This window comes from Peromyscus leucopus, chromosome 4, assembly GCF_004664715.2.
Source record: "Peromyscus leucopus breed LL Stock chromosome 4, UCI_PerLeu_2.1, whole genome shotgun sequence".
NCBI classification, from domain to species: Eukaryota; Metazoa; Chordata; class Mammalia; order Rodentia; family Cricetidae; genus Peromyscus; species Peromyscus leucopus.
The window spans coordinates 86,613,723-86,628,326 of record NC_051066.1 but is presented as its reverse complement, the minus strand read 5'-3'; the positions used below and the strand labels follow the sequence as shown (position 1 = coordinate 86,628,326).

The following is a 14,604-nucleotide window of genomic DNA, read 5'->3' as shown; positions in this document are numbered from 1 at the left end:
TAATAAGAAAAGGTCTCTTAAGATTGGCCTGTAGGCAAGCCTGTAGGTTATTTTCTTCATTAGTGATTGATATGCGAGGGCCCAGCCTTTGTGGGTGGTGCCACTCTAGGCAGGTGGTCCTGGAGTGTGTAAGAAAGCTAGTGGAGCAAACCATGAGAAGCAAGCCAGTAATCGGTACCCCTCCCCCTCCGTGGTTACATCAGAAACGGCTCCTACCTCCAGGTTTCTGCCTTGAGTCCCTGCCCTGACTTCCCAGGATGATGGACTACACGCTGTAAACGAAACAAACCCTTTTTTCCCCACTTTGCTTTTGGTTGTGGTGTTTATCACGGTAACAGAAACCCTAACTAAGACACCTCTGTTTCCAGCTCCTGTTGAGTTAGTAGTACCTGTGTGCCTGGTAATCTAAGCCACTTGACAGGCTGAGGTAGGACTATCAGTTGTGTTCAAGAGTTCAATACCAGCCTGGACAACACAGTAACACCTAATCTCAGAATAATAACTCTTACTGCTGTCCTGGAGAACGCCTTAGAGAGGCTGGGTTTGTTGTTTGCTTGTTTCTGGCATGTGCCACCACCACCCAGCAGAGATGCTGTTGTTAGGATCATGGTAATAATTCTTCCACACAGATTTGATATGATGAAAGTAAGAACATTTCCCTAGATTCAATCATTTAGGGACTACATTTATAATCAACTTTATGAATCATCTTCACATTTTATTTATTGTTTTTACTTAGACTGAGTCACAGCTTTTATGACTTTTTTTAACAAAGAAGATTTGTCACAAAGTGAAATATCAGCTTGTATGCCATGAATACAGTATAAATTAAAAATAGATACAGCACAAGTATTATTAATCTAGTTAGATACTGTTGCCAACCATAGGCTCTAAGAAAAGACTAGCAAGTTCTAAAGAGATATTTAAAGATATTCCAACACATTAAAATTATATTTGATAAATGTTTCAACTCTAAGTTTATTGATCTAATAATGTCAAGATGGGGTCAAGAAGGTAGAATCACATCCTGAAGCCTAAAAATCACAGTTAAAAATTATCAGGATATCCAATACAAAAATGAATTTAATAAATAATGTTAAATATTTGAAATGTTTTTTTGTATTTAAATTAAATAATATTTATGAACCTTTGTGTTAGTAATTGAACGTATTAGCACAGATAAATAGCTTGGTGACTACACAGAAGCATTCCCCCTCTGCCGCTGTTTTGTGTCTTCCTGTCACTTCATCTGGCTCTGGGTTGGATTCTGTGACTAGGTGAGCTTCCTCTTCCCGTGTTCTGCTGTGCTCTTTGGATGGGGCATGAGACCCTCTTACCTGAGTACAAAGTGTGTCTGAACATGTTAGAGTAGGCACCACATGGTCCTCTGTGGGCACCATGTACTTTCTCCTACACATTAGGCAGCTTCTTTTATGATTTGTAATATTCCTTCATCAAAGCTTCATGTAACATCCTTTACCCTTAGTTATTTCATCTCTTAGTAATGAAGTTACCTTCATTAATTTGTTTTTATACCAAAATTTATAACCAGCATAATGTAATAGGAAAGTCATAATTTAGGGACAAATTATTATTATTATTACTATTACTATTATTTCAAACTTGCTGTTTGAAAATATCTTTGTTAGTTGTTTGAGAATTTCATACATGTTTTGATTTACCCAGCCTCTTTCATCTTTTCCCAGATCCAATTCCTCTTCCCTTCCCAACCATCTTTTTTCTTCCCTATCAAAGCCAGTTTGTGCTGCCCCAGTATTCTTGGAATACTTCAACTAGAGTGTGATCAACTAACCAGGAGCTACACTATTAGAGAAAACTGACCCTTCCTCTCCCAGCAGCTAATGATTGCCCCAGCTCCTCTCTCCATGCTGGTTTGGGCTTGTACAGATCATGTGCATTTTGTCCTAACATTGTGAGTTCATAAGTCCAGCTGTCCTGCTGTGGCCAGAAGACACTGTTTCTTGTAGTCATCTACAGCCTTTGGTTCTTACATTCTTTCCAACTCCAAAATTATCCCTGAGCTTTCGGAGAAGAGGGCGCAGTATCTATGTTCCTTTTAGGGCTGAACATTATACAATCTTTATTCTCTGCACCTTGGCCAATTGTGGATCTCTCTATTAGTCACCATCTACTGCAAATAGAAGCTTCTGAGATGAGGGTTGAGAAGTGCATTGATCTATGGGTGTAACCTTAAGTTGGTTTAATACTGTGTCATTTAGCAGAATAACAGTAGTAGCTTCTATGGTCTATGGTCTGTCTAGCCACAGGATCTTGGTCCAATAATGGTGTTAGGTGTGGGCTTCCTTTTGTGGAGCAGCCTTAGATCTAGTCAGAAAGTGGTTAGTTCCTCTCATGACATTCATGCCGGTGGGCATTTCTTCCCAGGCCAGTCCTAATTGTAACTGGCAGGATTCGTATCTGGGTTGTGGGAGACTGGCTCCCACATTTTACCACAGGGTACTCTTGAGGAGCAAGGGTTAAGAGATTAGGTAAAAGGATAGAGGGGAGAGAAACAGATAGAAACACAGGGTAGCCTCAGGAGGACCTGGATCCTTATCCACCAGCCCCTTCTGTCTCTTCTAAAGGGCTATTTATAGGAATGCCAAGGGGTGGAGCAAAAGACCTCCTCACAGCACAGCCAAGTGCAGACCCTTTCTAATCACCTGGTAACCATGCACATGGTCAGGCAATCTTCTAATGCAGCTCTTCTGGGTAAAGCAAGCTCAGATCTTATTAGGAAACCTTTGTGGGCCTCCACACTGGATATGAATGATGATTATTTTTCTCTTCTGGTAGCATGTATGGCACCTCCCAGGACTGTGAAAACTAGCTAGTAGTGATGAAGCTTCTAAGTCAGTACCAGCTTGATCTCTCTGTGTTTTGTGATTCATATAGGTCATGCCTTTGGCAATAGTATCTTATCACCAAACTCTGAAGGATAACCAAGAACATGGGCAGTCGCCTGTTATATTTGAGGGTCTATGGGATCTCGTTGGCCAGCAACTCCAAAAGAAGCAACCCATTCCTGAGACAGGGCTTTTCACTTGTTAGCCTCTGGTATGTAGTAGGAATATTGTCCCATTTTATGGTTAACTCTTTTTATGTGTCTAGATATATTTAGGAAAGTACTACAGTAGTAGTAGGTTTCAATATGACTCTTTTGAAAAACCTTTGGTGGTATTTCTCCCACCCAGTTTCTTCCTTCTTTGCCCTCCCCCAATTTCCCAATTTATCCCCTTTTGTTCCATAATTCCCTTATAACACTTTATACCAATGCATTATCTCTCATCATTCTCTCTCTCTCTCTCTCTCTCTCTCTCTCTCTCTCTCTCTCTCTCTCGGAAGTCAGTCTCTCTCTCTCTCTCTCTCAAGTCTGTCTGTCTGTCTGTCTGTCTCTCTCTCTCTCTCTCTCTCTCTCTCTCTCTCTCTCTCTCTCTCTGTGTGTGTGTGTCTTAGCAATTTCCTGACTTTCCTGGATATTTCCAAATGAAGCACACATATCTGAAGATTCAAAGTTAATATCCACTGAGAGAAAACATGACATTTGTCTTTCTGTGCCTGCGGTACTTCATTCAAAATGATTGCTTCCAGATCCAGCTAATTACCTGTGAATTGCATAATTTTATTTTTGTTACTAGCTGTAAATATTCTTCTATATAAGTATACCACTTTTTCATTATCCATTAGTTGGTCTAGACTGTTTCCATTTCCTGACGATTGTGATAGAGCAGTAATGAATGTGAGTGAGCAAGTGTCTCTGCCATAGGATGGAGAGTCCTTTGGATATGTGCCCAAGAGTGGTATGCCTGGATCGTGTGGTAGATATATTTTCATTTTTTTGAGGAACCTCCACACTGGTTTTCATAGTTCCTTCACTACTTTTCACTTTCCTCAATGGTGAATAAGTTCCCTTTTCCTCACATCCACACCAGCATTTATCATCATCATTTTAAATTTAAAACTTTTTTTTTTTTTTTTTTTTGGTTTTCCGAGACAGGGTTTCTCTGTGTAGCTTTGCGCCTTTCCTGGAACTCGCTTTGGAGACCAGGCTGGCCTCGAACTCACAGAGATCTGCCTGCCTCTGCCTCCCAAGTGCTGGGATTAAAGGCATGTGCTACCACCGCCCGGCTAAGTTTAAAACTTTTTTAGACACTTATATTTTATCTTTTGTGAACTTTCTGTTTAGTACCATGCCCCATTTCTAACTGTGTTGTTTGTTTTAATTTTTGAGTTTTTGAAATATGCTCTAGATAGTAACTCTCTGTTCTGTGTATAGCTATTAAAGACTTTCCTGTCCTATAGACTTCCTCTTCACTCAAACAATGGTGTTCTTTGCTGTACAGAAACATTTTAGCTTCATGAAGTCCCATTTATTAATTGTTGGTCTTAATGATTTCAATATTGAGATCTTATTCAGAAAGTCCTTTCCTGCATCAATCAGTCCAAACATATTTCCTGCTTTTTTGTCTATCAGATTCAGGGTATCAGGTCTTATGTTGAGGTCCTTGATTCATTTGGAATTGAGTTTTGCGCAGGGTGAAATGATAAGGAGTTTCATTCTACATGTAGCAAACCAGTTTGGGCAACACCATTTGTTGAAGATGCTTTTCTCTCTCCAGTGTGTACTGTTGACAACTTTGTAAAATATTAGGAAGCTATAGGGATGTGGGTTTATATGTGGGTCCTCAATTCTATTCCATTGATCAAAATGGCTGTTATACCACTACCATGCTGTTTTTTTATACCTCTGTAATACAACTTGAAATCTGGGATGGTGATACCTCCAGCAGTTTGTTGTTTTGACTATCTATTTTTTTTATATCTATGTGAAATTTAAGAATGCTTTTTTCAATTTCTGTAAAGAATTATATTGGAATTTTTGATAGGGATTGCATTGAATCTGTAGATTGCTTTTGAAAGGATGGCCATTTTCATAATCGCAATCCTGCTGATCTATGAATATGGTCTTTCCATCCTCTGGTATCTTCTTCAGTTTCTTTTTTCAGTGTCTTCACTGTTTTCATCATACAGATCTTTTACTTCCTTGGTTAGATTTATTCCAAGATATGTTTTAAAGGCTATCGTGAATAGTATTGTTTCTTTGGTTTCTTTCTTGTTGTTTGTTGTCAAACTAGTTTTTGAAGTTTACATTCTGTATGTGTTAGCCAGACCATGGAGCCCAGCTTAGCTTTAACTTCTTCATACATTTCATGCTGATATGACAGGATTATCATGAGAACCAAAGAAAATATATGGAAACATTTTTTCAAGTGTAGGGTGTTATTAAATATAAAATACTACCACTGTTTTCAGTTTCTTATGTTGAATTTGATTCTTCAACTAGTTTATGAGCTTATTATATTAGGAATTGCCTTTTGTATGCAATGTGTGTGAGAGACGGGGTTCTTGGTGGCCTAGAACTTGCTATATAGACCAGGGTGGCCTCCAACTCTCAGAGCTACCTCTGCCTCCAAGTGTTGGGATTAAAAGCACATGCCACTATGCCCAGCTTTTTCTTCTATATTCATAAATATTCTCTCTCTCTCTCTCTCTCTCTCTCTCTCTCTCTCTCTCTCTCTCTCTCTCTAAGACAATCCTTATCCCACTCTGCCAAGTTGCTGAAATTGAAGCCATATAATATGATGACCAACATGCTCAATTCTCTAATACTATTTGTTTAATGAGTATCTTCCATCTCTATCCAATCCTCATAATTGTCTGTGCATTATTTTATTGCATAAATAGAAATTTTTAGTCTCATTGCATAAATAGAAAGTTAAGGCTAAGAAATATTTAGTCATTTTCCTAGGTTACCTGAACAGGGTATGGTGGAGTTAGAATCTTATCTGCGTTTTTACCTCTCAGTCCTGTGCTCTCGTTTCCATTCTGCCTTGTATGTGCCAACTGTGACAGAGGGCTCTCCCTTCACCACCATTCTGGGAATTCCCTTTGTTTCTGCTATAAAATGAGATGATAGTAACAGCAGCCACAGCCTGGGGTGGAAATGCTGTAATGGAGGAAAACAGATAAGGGGTTTGGATGTTTGTCATATATATTGCATATGCATTTATATATATATATATATATATATATATATATATAGAGAGAGAGAGAGAGAGAGAGAGAAATAATTGCTACGGATGACAATTGCTGTTATTTTTGTACAAAAGTTTGTTGTATTTGATTTGAAAACTGCCCTGACAAATATATTTATATCACAAGTGGATAGGCTGATTAAACATTGCACAAATTGATATGGTACCTAAACAGATAGAGCATCTCTCTGAAAACTAACATGAATTACTTAGGCAAGTCAGTAAAATTTATATAAATTAACAGTAAATGAGAGATCTCTGAAAAAGTGGGGTAATATGACAAAGATTTAAAAGGATATAAATATTGTTTCATTGGTGCCATTAATGAAAATTAGAAATGATAGGCATATGCCTGCCTAATATTTATGATTCGGGTAAGAAAAAAAATGAGAGTAAACTCAATCAGCAAAGTTGTATAGCTTCTATCAAATGATTGATGAATCAAAAAACATAAGTTTGTACTTATAAAATAATGGTTAAATTGTTCATTTACAAGCACATGCTATAATGGGGGAGGTCAGAGGACAACCACTTTTATGTGGGTTCCAGGAATGGAACTTAGGGCTTCAAGCTTGGCAGTGAGTATCTTAACCCAGGGGGTCATCTCACCAGCCCTGTAAATATTTTTTTTATAGTCTCTGCTTTCACTAGCTTTTTAATTTAAATATCAGTCCTGATAGCAGTGGATGTAAGTCTTATATTTTAACAGTTTCCATTTTACCTAACTGCTGTCCTTAAAACCATATGTTAGAATTCTCCAAGTTAATCAAGGTCTTACATTGGACAGTTTTCAAATTTCAAGCTTTTTTCCAGAAATACTGGAATTGCATTAGTAATGTTTGTAGCTGCATTAGGTGGTTTTATATTTAAGCTACGTGATACGTCATCTTTTCTGAAGCGTGTAGTGAGCTCATACTGTCTTGTGACTTGGGAGACTGAGCTGCTGAAAAACTAATGAACACAGAAAATATTAAAAGTAACAAAACTGAGACCTTATTTTAGACTTTTGAATGCTGTAAATAAAAACCACAGTCTGCTTACCAAAACTATAATGTAGTTACGGTTACAATTTTCTTGTATCTTAGCTAGAACATATTAGTACTAGAGTTTAGAATCTTCAAGGTGGCTATCTATTGGAGTAATCTTGGTGATTTGCCATTTACCTATGTTCTGGACATTTCTGGACATTTAACATGTCTTTCTTGTTTGATGTTGTTCTTGTTGATTGTAGTTCCATTTTTGTTTATGTTATTACCCTTTGTTTTTCCTGGACAATACTTGATAATTATTCTTATTGTATATAGTTTACATTCAGTTTAGAACCTTCTTATTTAGACAAAAAGGGGAAATGTAGTGGTATTTGCTCCGCCCATGACCTTAAGCTATAGGCAGTGCTTCCTTCCACTGTGCCTCATAAAAGGAAAGGGAGTAGCCTTGGTGCAGGGAGGAGGGGCTTGGACTTGCCTCAGCTGAATGTGACAGGCTCTGCTGACTCCCCATAGGAGACCTTGCCTTGGAGGAGGTGGGAATGAAGGGTGGGTTGGGGGAGGCTGGGGCATTGGAGGAGGGAGGACAGGGCAATCTGTGGTAGGTATATAAAATGAATAGAAAATCTCTTAATTAAAAAGAAATAAAATAAAAAATAAAAAAAAGGAAAGGGAGAAGGGTCACATGCTCCTTCTCCCTGCTCCTGCCTGTGAGGTGAATTTACTCCCCATCAGATCACAGAATGACTTCAGCTGTCTACTCTCTTCTGTATTCATGAGTGTATTTCCTCAATTTACTTTAATAAATTTCCCTAATACTTCTTAAACAGACTCCCGTGGATTTATTGCTTTACTATAAGGTGATCCCACCACTCAGGAGGCTGATGCAGGAAATTGTGAAGCAAGTCTGGGTTTCATAGTGAGTGTCTGTCTCAATCCTGCCCCACCAATCCCCACTATCACCAGAAAACACCCTCCAAGCAAAAATCATCACAGTCATCTATTGTTTTTTGAATTGGGACAATGTGTAACATAAATCTTACTCCAATTTTACATTTATTTATTTTTGTCTTTCGGATACAGACTCTCATCATGAGTAGCCCAAGCTTCTTTAATCTTGAGATTCTTCTTCCTCAGATTCTAGGATTATAGGCATATAGTCTACCATGCTCAGCTCAGTTTTTAAATGTACAGTTCAACTGTATGGAGTGTATTTGCATTACTCTACAAAAGAGCTTCAGAATGCTTGCATTGTGTGAGTCACTTTCCTCCCTACAGACCCGAGGAACCATCATTCCTGTTTCTGAGTGACTGCTTCAGATCTTCATAAGACACTTGCCTTTTGTGTCCATGGGATTGAGTTATTTCATAAGTGAAATAACTTCATCCATCCTGTAGTTTGTGTTAATTTGGGCACAGTGGCTGCGCCTTAATATACTGCTATCTCAGCCAGTGATTGCAACTTTGAGGTTACCGGCCTGTTTCTCTTAAGCAGCAGCCTGGCCGCTCAGGCCGCAGCCTGGTGAGAATTCTGTTCCTGTTAAAGGAGATTTAACTAAATCTCTTATTCTAATTATGAATAAGACTCAAGATTCAAAGACTAGGGTGAAAACCTGCAAGCTCAGAGAGGCTGAGTAGCAACTAGCTAACCCTCTCTCCTTGCTGGCGTCCACAGAAGACCCGTGCATCTGCTTTGCCAAACCAAAAAAGGCTGTGCCACTCCAAACCCCACCCTACTACTTCCTGTGTCTCTCTACCTCTCCTGGATTCCCTCTGAGGCTCTATGATTACTCTCTGTCAACTAGTTTGCTCATTCAGCCTCCTGACCCAAGGTTAATTTTATTTAACTAACACAAATGCATACTCGCGGTTCACAGTGTGATCCACTATCCCCAACAAGTTTGTGTCCAAATTACCTTCCTTTTCAAGGCCAAGTATTTAATTATACATATATACTACATTTAGTTTATTTAACAATGGACATTTGAATTGCTTCTCATTAAGTGAATTCTTAATGTTTTTACTATCTGCTATATTTATTAGCTCACACCTAACCAAGAGATCCATGCCACTGACCTGTCATTGCATAGACTCCTCTACCTAGCTTCCCTGGGAAGTGACTGAAGGCTGGCCTCCTGAGCTAGGTCACTTGCCCTTTCCTAGTCTTCTGTGGTCCCTCACACTCAACTCTGACAACTACTCATTATCCTCAGTACTTTCTGACCTCTTTCAAGGTGCCATCTTCTTTTCTTGAATCATCATAGCCTTCTAACTCTACCCCCTTTGCCTCCTTATTTATGGTGTAGTCTGTTCTTGATAACACCTGTAGTGATCCTGTGGAGACATAAAGCCTTCCAGTGGCTTCCTGTCATCCTCAAAGTAACCCAGAAGTCCCGATTTTGTCCTAGAAGGCCTCATGTGGTCCATGCTCTTTCTTCACTCCCTGCACTAATCTCTTATACCGTGCTGTCACTTCCTGTTTATGCTGTGGATAACCTTGTTTACTTGTTCATTGAACAGGACAGCTCACACCTTTGTTCTAAGTACTCCCTCTGTCTGTGGTGTTCGTTTGTGTGTTCTTGGTTTCTTTCTCTTTGTCTGTCTGTCTCTGTCTCTGTCTCCTCTCTCTTTTTCCAGAAGACAGTGTCAGTTCCCTTGGAACCAGAATGAGAGTGATAGGCAGTTGTGAGCCTACCATTATGGGTGCTAAGATATTAACCCAGGTCCTTCGTAAGAGCAGCAAACACTCTTAAGAGCTGAGACATCCCTCCAGCCCTCTGTTTCTGTTCTTACTCCCTTTACAATTCAACCATCATTTGGCCTTTTTAAATCAGTTAACCAGACTTGTTGTGTGGCTACTTAAAACCTTCCAGTTACTCCAGACCACGTTTAGAATAAAAGTGACGTTTTCATGATCTTTATGAACTTTTGTGTCTGCCTCCAAATTTTCTGACCTCTTTTAACACTATGCTGTTCACTACAATTTAGCACATTACAAGTTCCCAAATGTACCAAGATTGTTCCCATCTCATCTCATAAGGCCTTTCTGCAGCCATTCCTCTGTTCCAAGTGGTCATTTTCTAGATTGTCACGCCTGCTTTCTTTTTATACAGGCCTTATTTTTTTTTAAGATTTTATTTTTATTATTTTATTTATGTATCTTACTGTATACACTTTGCCTTGTTAGTCATCACTGCAGATAGAAGCTTCTCATTTGAGGGTTGAGAAAATCATTGATCTATGGGTATAATTTTAAGTCATTAGGAGTTGGTTTATTACTATGTCCATTTGACAGAATAATAATAGTAGCTTCTATGACCTATGGCCTGTCTAGACACAGGTTCTTGGTCCAAAAATGGTACCAGGTGTAGGTTTCATCTTGGGGAGCAGCCTTAGAACTAGTCAGAAAGTAGTTGGTTACTCCTATGATGCTCAAGCCACTATTATACCAGTGGGCATTTCCTACCAGATCAGTCATTATTTTAACAGGTAGGATTCATATTGGGGTATGATTGATAATTATCAAATATTCATCAGCTGTGGTAGCATGCCTATAGTAGCAGCACTTTGGAGGCTGAAGATGAAGTATTCTGAGTTTGAGACCTCTGTTGACTACCAAGTAAGACCTTGTTTCCCCAAAACAAAACACCAGAAATGCTGTCAAAAAGCAACACATGCTCCAGAGACTTTTTCATGTGGAGGATCAATCATCACAGGTTTCATTGTGTCTTACTTTTAGAAATCCACTTTCAAAAGGGCAACATGAAGCCACTGTCTGCGGTCCTTCTGTGATGGGCAGACAACTCTGCTTAATGTGGAGACGCTTTCACTCCCTGCTTAGACACATCACCTCTGCTTTGATTTGTTTCTAGTGTTCTGCATAAGTAATGGTTTGGCTAAATGAGAAGGAAACTTGAATGCATAGACAGATTATATGACCTTCCCAAGATCAACACACTTGTCATTGACAAATGTGCTTTCGATCTCATTTCAGAAACTCCAGGTTACTTTTCTGTGCTAGTTCATTCCTTCTCCCCACACAGCTGACTTCCCGGGGAGAAGTGAAGTTATATACAACGTTTGGAAAATAAGGGCAACATTTGTCATCAGAAGCAAGAACAGAAAAGCGAGGCTAAGCTACCATGCTTTAAACCATTACAGACTCTGGCAACTTCAATTGTACTTCTTGCAGTGTTTTTAACCCTAAGGAGATAACGGCGAGTTGTCCTTTCCTCTCTAGAAATATATCATCGTTTACAGACAGAAAATAGCTTGCCACCATAAAGAAAGGCTCCCCATAGGATCTGCTGTTTTCCAAGGCTAGAGTTACTAAAGAAAATAAATGAAATCTCAGGAAATTTCTCTTGTATTTGGTTTCAAATCATGTATTTTGTTACATTTCCCCCATTCCTAGCTACCCTAAGTGGCAGAAAGAAAAACACCTATCCCCAAACTGGAAGAACAAATACTGTGTGGGTCTTGGGTCAATTTAAAGTTAGAAGACAGGGCATCCTTCCTCAGCTTCAGAAAGGATTGGGAGTTTCATTGTGGAGGACCACATAGTGAGACCTGTTAAAACAACAAAAACAACAACAAAAGCAAACATGCATAGAGATAGAACGCTCAATTAATGAATGCTTACAGGGTATATTTTATGGAACATTGATTATTTTTCATATTATATTCCTTTTGCTTTGCCTTGAACTCATAATTTTTTTGCCTTCATCTGCTAAGTGTTGAGATTACAAGCACATGTCACCTGACCCAGGTACCTTTTATTCCTTTTAAACATCCATTACTTTCGTTATATAAAACAATAAAAAAATCTGAAAAAAAAAAGTAGCCATCGCCTCCCACCCAGCCTTAAGTATGTAGCACCCTGATAAAGGCAGCCATCAACCCTGAGGCAAGATCTTCCACCTGTGAAGAGATTATAGCTCACAAAAGTCTCAGATGATCATTAGAATCCTTTAGCAATAGAGTGTTTTATAATGAAGGTGTACATGTATATTGTTTAAGGAAGAATATAATGTGACTGCACACTTCATAGACACTATAATGTATTATAAACACAGGTTTCATATGCACTAGGAAACCAAAAAATAAAAAATTATATGACTTATTTTATTGCTGTGGTCTGGAGCCAACCGTGATATTTCTGTTCTCAGCTATGACTGAGGTAGTAAAGACATTCTTGACAGAAAATTAGAAAATAATTATTGCCTGGGCAATGGTAAAGTAGTAAGGCTCCTCGGGGAAAAAAATCTCTATAAATGAGCACTGCCCCTGGACATTTCTCTCTTTGCTATCAAAGGTGCATGACAGATTAAATCCTTTATCTTCTTTTAGATTTCTTTTTTTAAATATTTTTCTTTTTTTCATATAATACATTTTATGATACTCTTTTCTCTCTCCCAAGTCCTCCCAGATCCTCCCTACCTATTCATGTACTTTCTCCCACTCTCTCTATCCCTTTCTCTCTCAAAAACAAAAAGAAAACAAAATCCCAGAAGACAAAAAAATGTAAAGCCAAAAAGTGTGCATTTTTGTTCACACATACAAAACAAAACATGGGAGTCTTATTGGTGTTGGTCAGCTGTTGCTGAGCATGAGGCCGGCCCAGAAGCTTGGTTGATCTCCAAGTGTCCCTCCATTGGAGAAAGTTGGTTTTTTTCCTTTCAGTTGCAGTTTTCTCCTTTCAGTTGCAGGTAGCTTTCTGGTTAGTGGTGGGACTTTGCGCCCACCTCCCCTTCTCAGTGCTGGAATTCTGTCTGGCTTGATTTGTCCTGGTCTTCTATTTAGATGAGAAGATCCATTTTTAAAAAGCTAGAGACTGACTTGCTAATGTGTTGACCCTGATGTCATTGAATAGACAAGTTTGAAGTTCCTCTTTTCCAAAATCAAATTAAGGAAGAAAATTCTCTGAAAATGTAACTAAATATAAATGACCACTTAGCATTTAAAACTTTAATTGTGGAAATAAGGTGTCTACTTTATGTCTTTCTTGATGACAGTGTATGGGGATACTGTAGTGTAGATGAGAAACCAGAATTTGTTAAGAATTCTTACTTACTCTTTCTGTCTTGGAGGTGTTTTTTATTATTACTGAAGTACTGGAAGTCCAATCCAGTACCACTAGCTATGTCCCTACCTCTGGGATCTTTACTTTAAAGTGTTATATTTCATGCCGGGTGGTGGTGGTGCACACCTTTAATCCCAGCACTCGGGAGGCAGAGGCAGGCAGAATTCTGTGAGTTCAAGGCCAGCCTGGTCTACAGAGTGAGTTCCAGGTTAGCCAGGACTGTTTCACCGAGAAACCCTGTCTCGAAAAATGAAAGAAAAAAAAGTGTTATATTTAATTATTTATGGCATATTTATGAAGCTTGGAGAATATTATTTGAATTCTGTATAAAACTATTAATAACATGATATTTTTAAAATGTGATACTTATGATTGGCCAAAAAATACTGCTGTTTTTATATAGCTTCTTGCTAACACAATAATTGGAGAAAATAAAAAAACTTCAATTAGAAATTAGTAAAATTAAAGAAGTAATTTTTCTCATTATTCACAGAGCATGGTCCAAATTTATTTTTATTCTTCAGATGCTTGCAAGAAGAAAGCCAGATGCAATTCTCAGCATCTCAGGAGACTTAGTCTATGCAAAAAGTGGAGCTCAGGGCTGTTTCCATATTTAGCCCTTAATGCTTTTCAAGCCCTTAAAATAAGCAGTGGTTGATGGTTAAGCAGTGACTGTCAATCTCTCTTGCATTAGGAATTTGGCTTGTTGTCACCACTTTCAGATTATTGATGAAACAGGTTTTTATCAAAGCTAGCTTAGTCAATTTATCTTTAATTCACATTGGAGTATTCTGGTAGTAATAAACCCTCTGGTCATGTCTTGCCTTTGAGTTGTGGCAGAAAATGTGACTGTCACAGGTCCTGACAGGTTATACTTCTACTTTATGAAGTACTGTTGCCTGATCAGATCTGAGTGATGATTTGCAACACAAAGTTTACCCTTTCAGTCAATTTTTAAGTGTGTATTTCCTGGCAGTTCTTATCTACAGTGCTTCCCTGCCCTTACTCCTAAATTTTTGAATTTCATATCACCCAAACAGCACTTTTGATTATTTAGCAATAATATCCATACTTCATTCAGCTAATCCTACTTGTCAGTGGGATTTTTGTCTCTATAAATTTGCTTGTGATCAATAGGTCATATAAATGTAATCATATAATATGTATCCTTTGTGTCTGCCTTTCCCCCACATTAGCATAGTGTTTTCAAGTTTCATCTGTGTTTTACAGAGTATGGGTCAGAATTTCATTCTTTTTATAGCCAAATAATACCACATCCTATATGGGTACCACATTTCAGTTACTTATTCACATACTGGAGGACAACTTGGACTGTTTTTGCCTTTGACTCTTGTGATTAATGCCACTGGAAACTTGATTATATATGTATCTGAGTTCCCATTTTCAGGTGTTGTAGGGG

At 38.4% G+C, this 14,604-nt stretch overlaps 1 protein-coding gene across 1 annotated transcript in view; it reads right to left on the bottom strand.

The window, feature by feature from the left end:
* Positions 1-14,604, bottom strand: part of LOC114697525 (olfactory receptor 4F6-like) — a 38,630-nt gene that overhangs the window by 14,978 nt on the left and 9,048 nt on the right. The window contains exon 2 of the mRNA XM_028875788.2: positions 199-235. Coding sequence (XP_028731621.2) covers positions 199-235 — 37 coding nt within the window. The remainder of the gene's footprint in view (positions 1-198; positions 236-14,604) is intronic.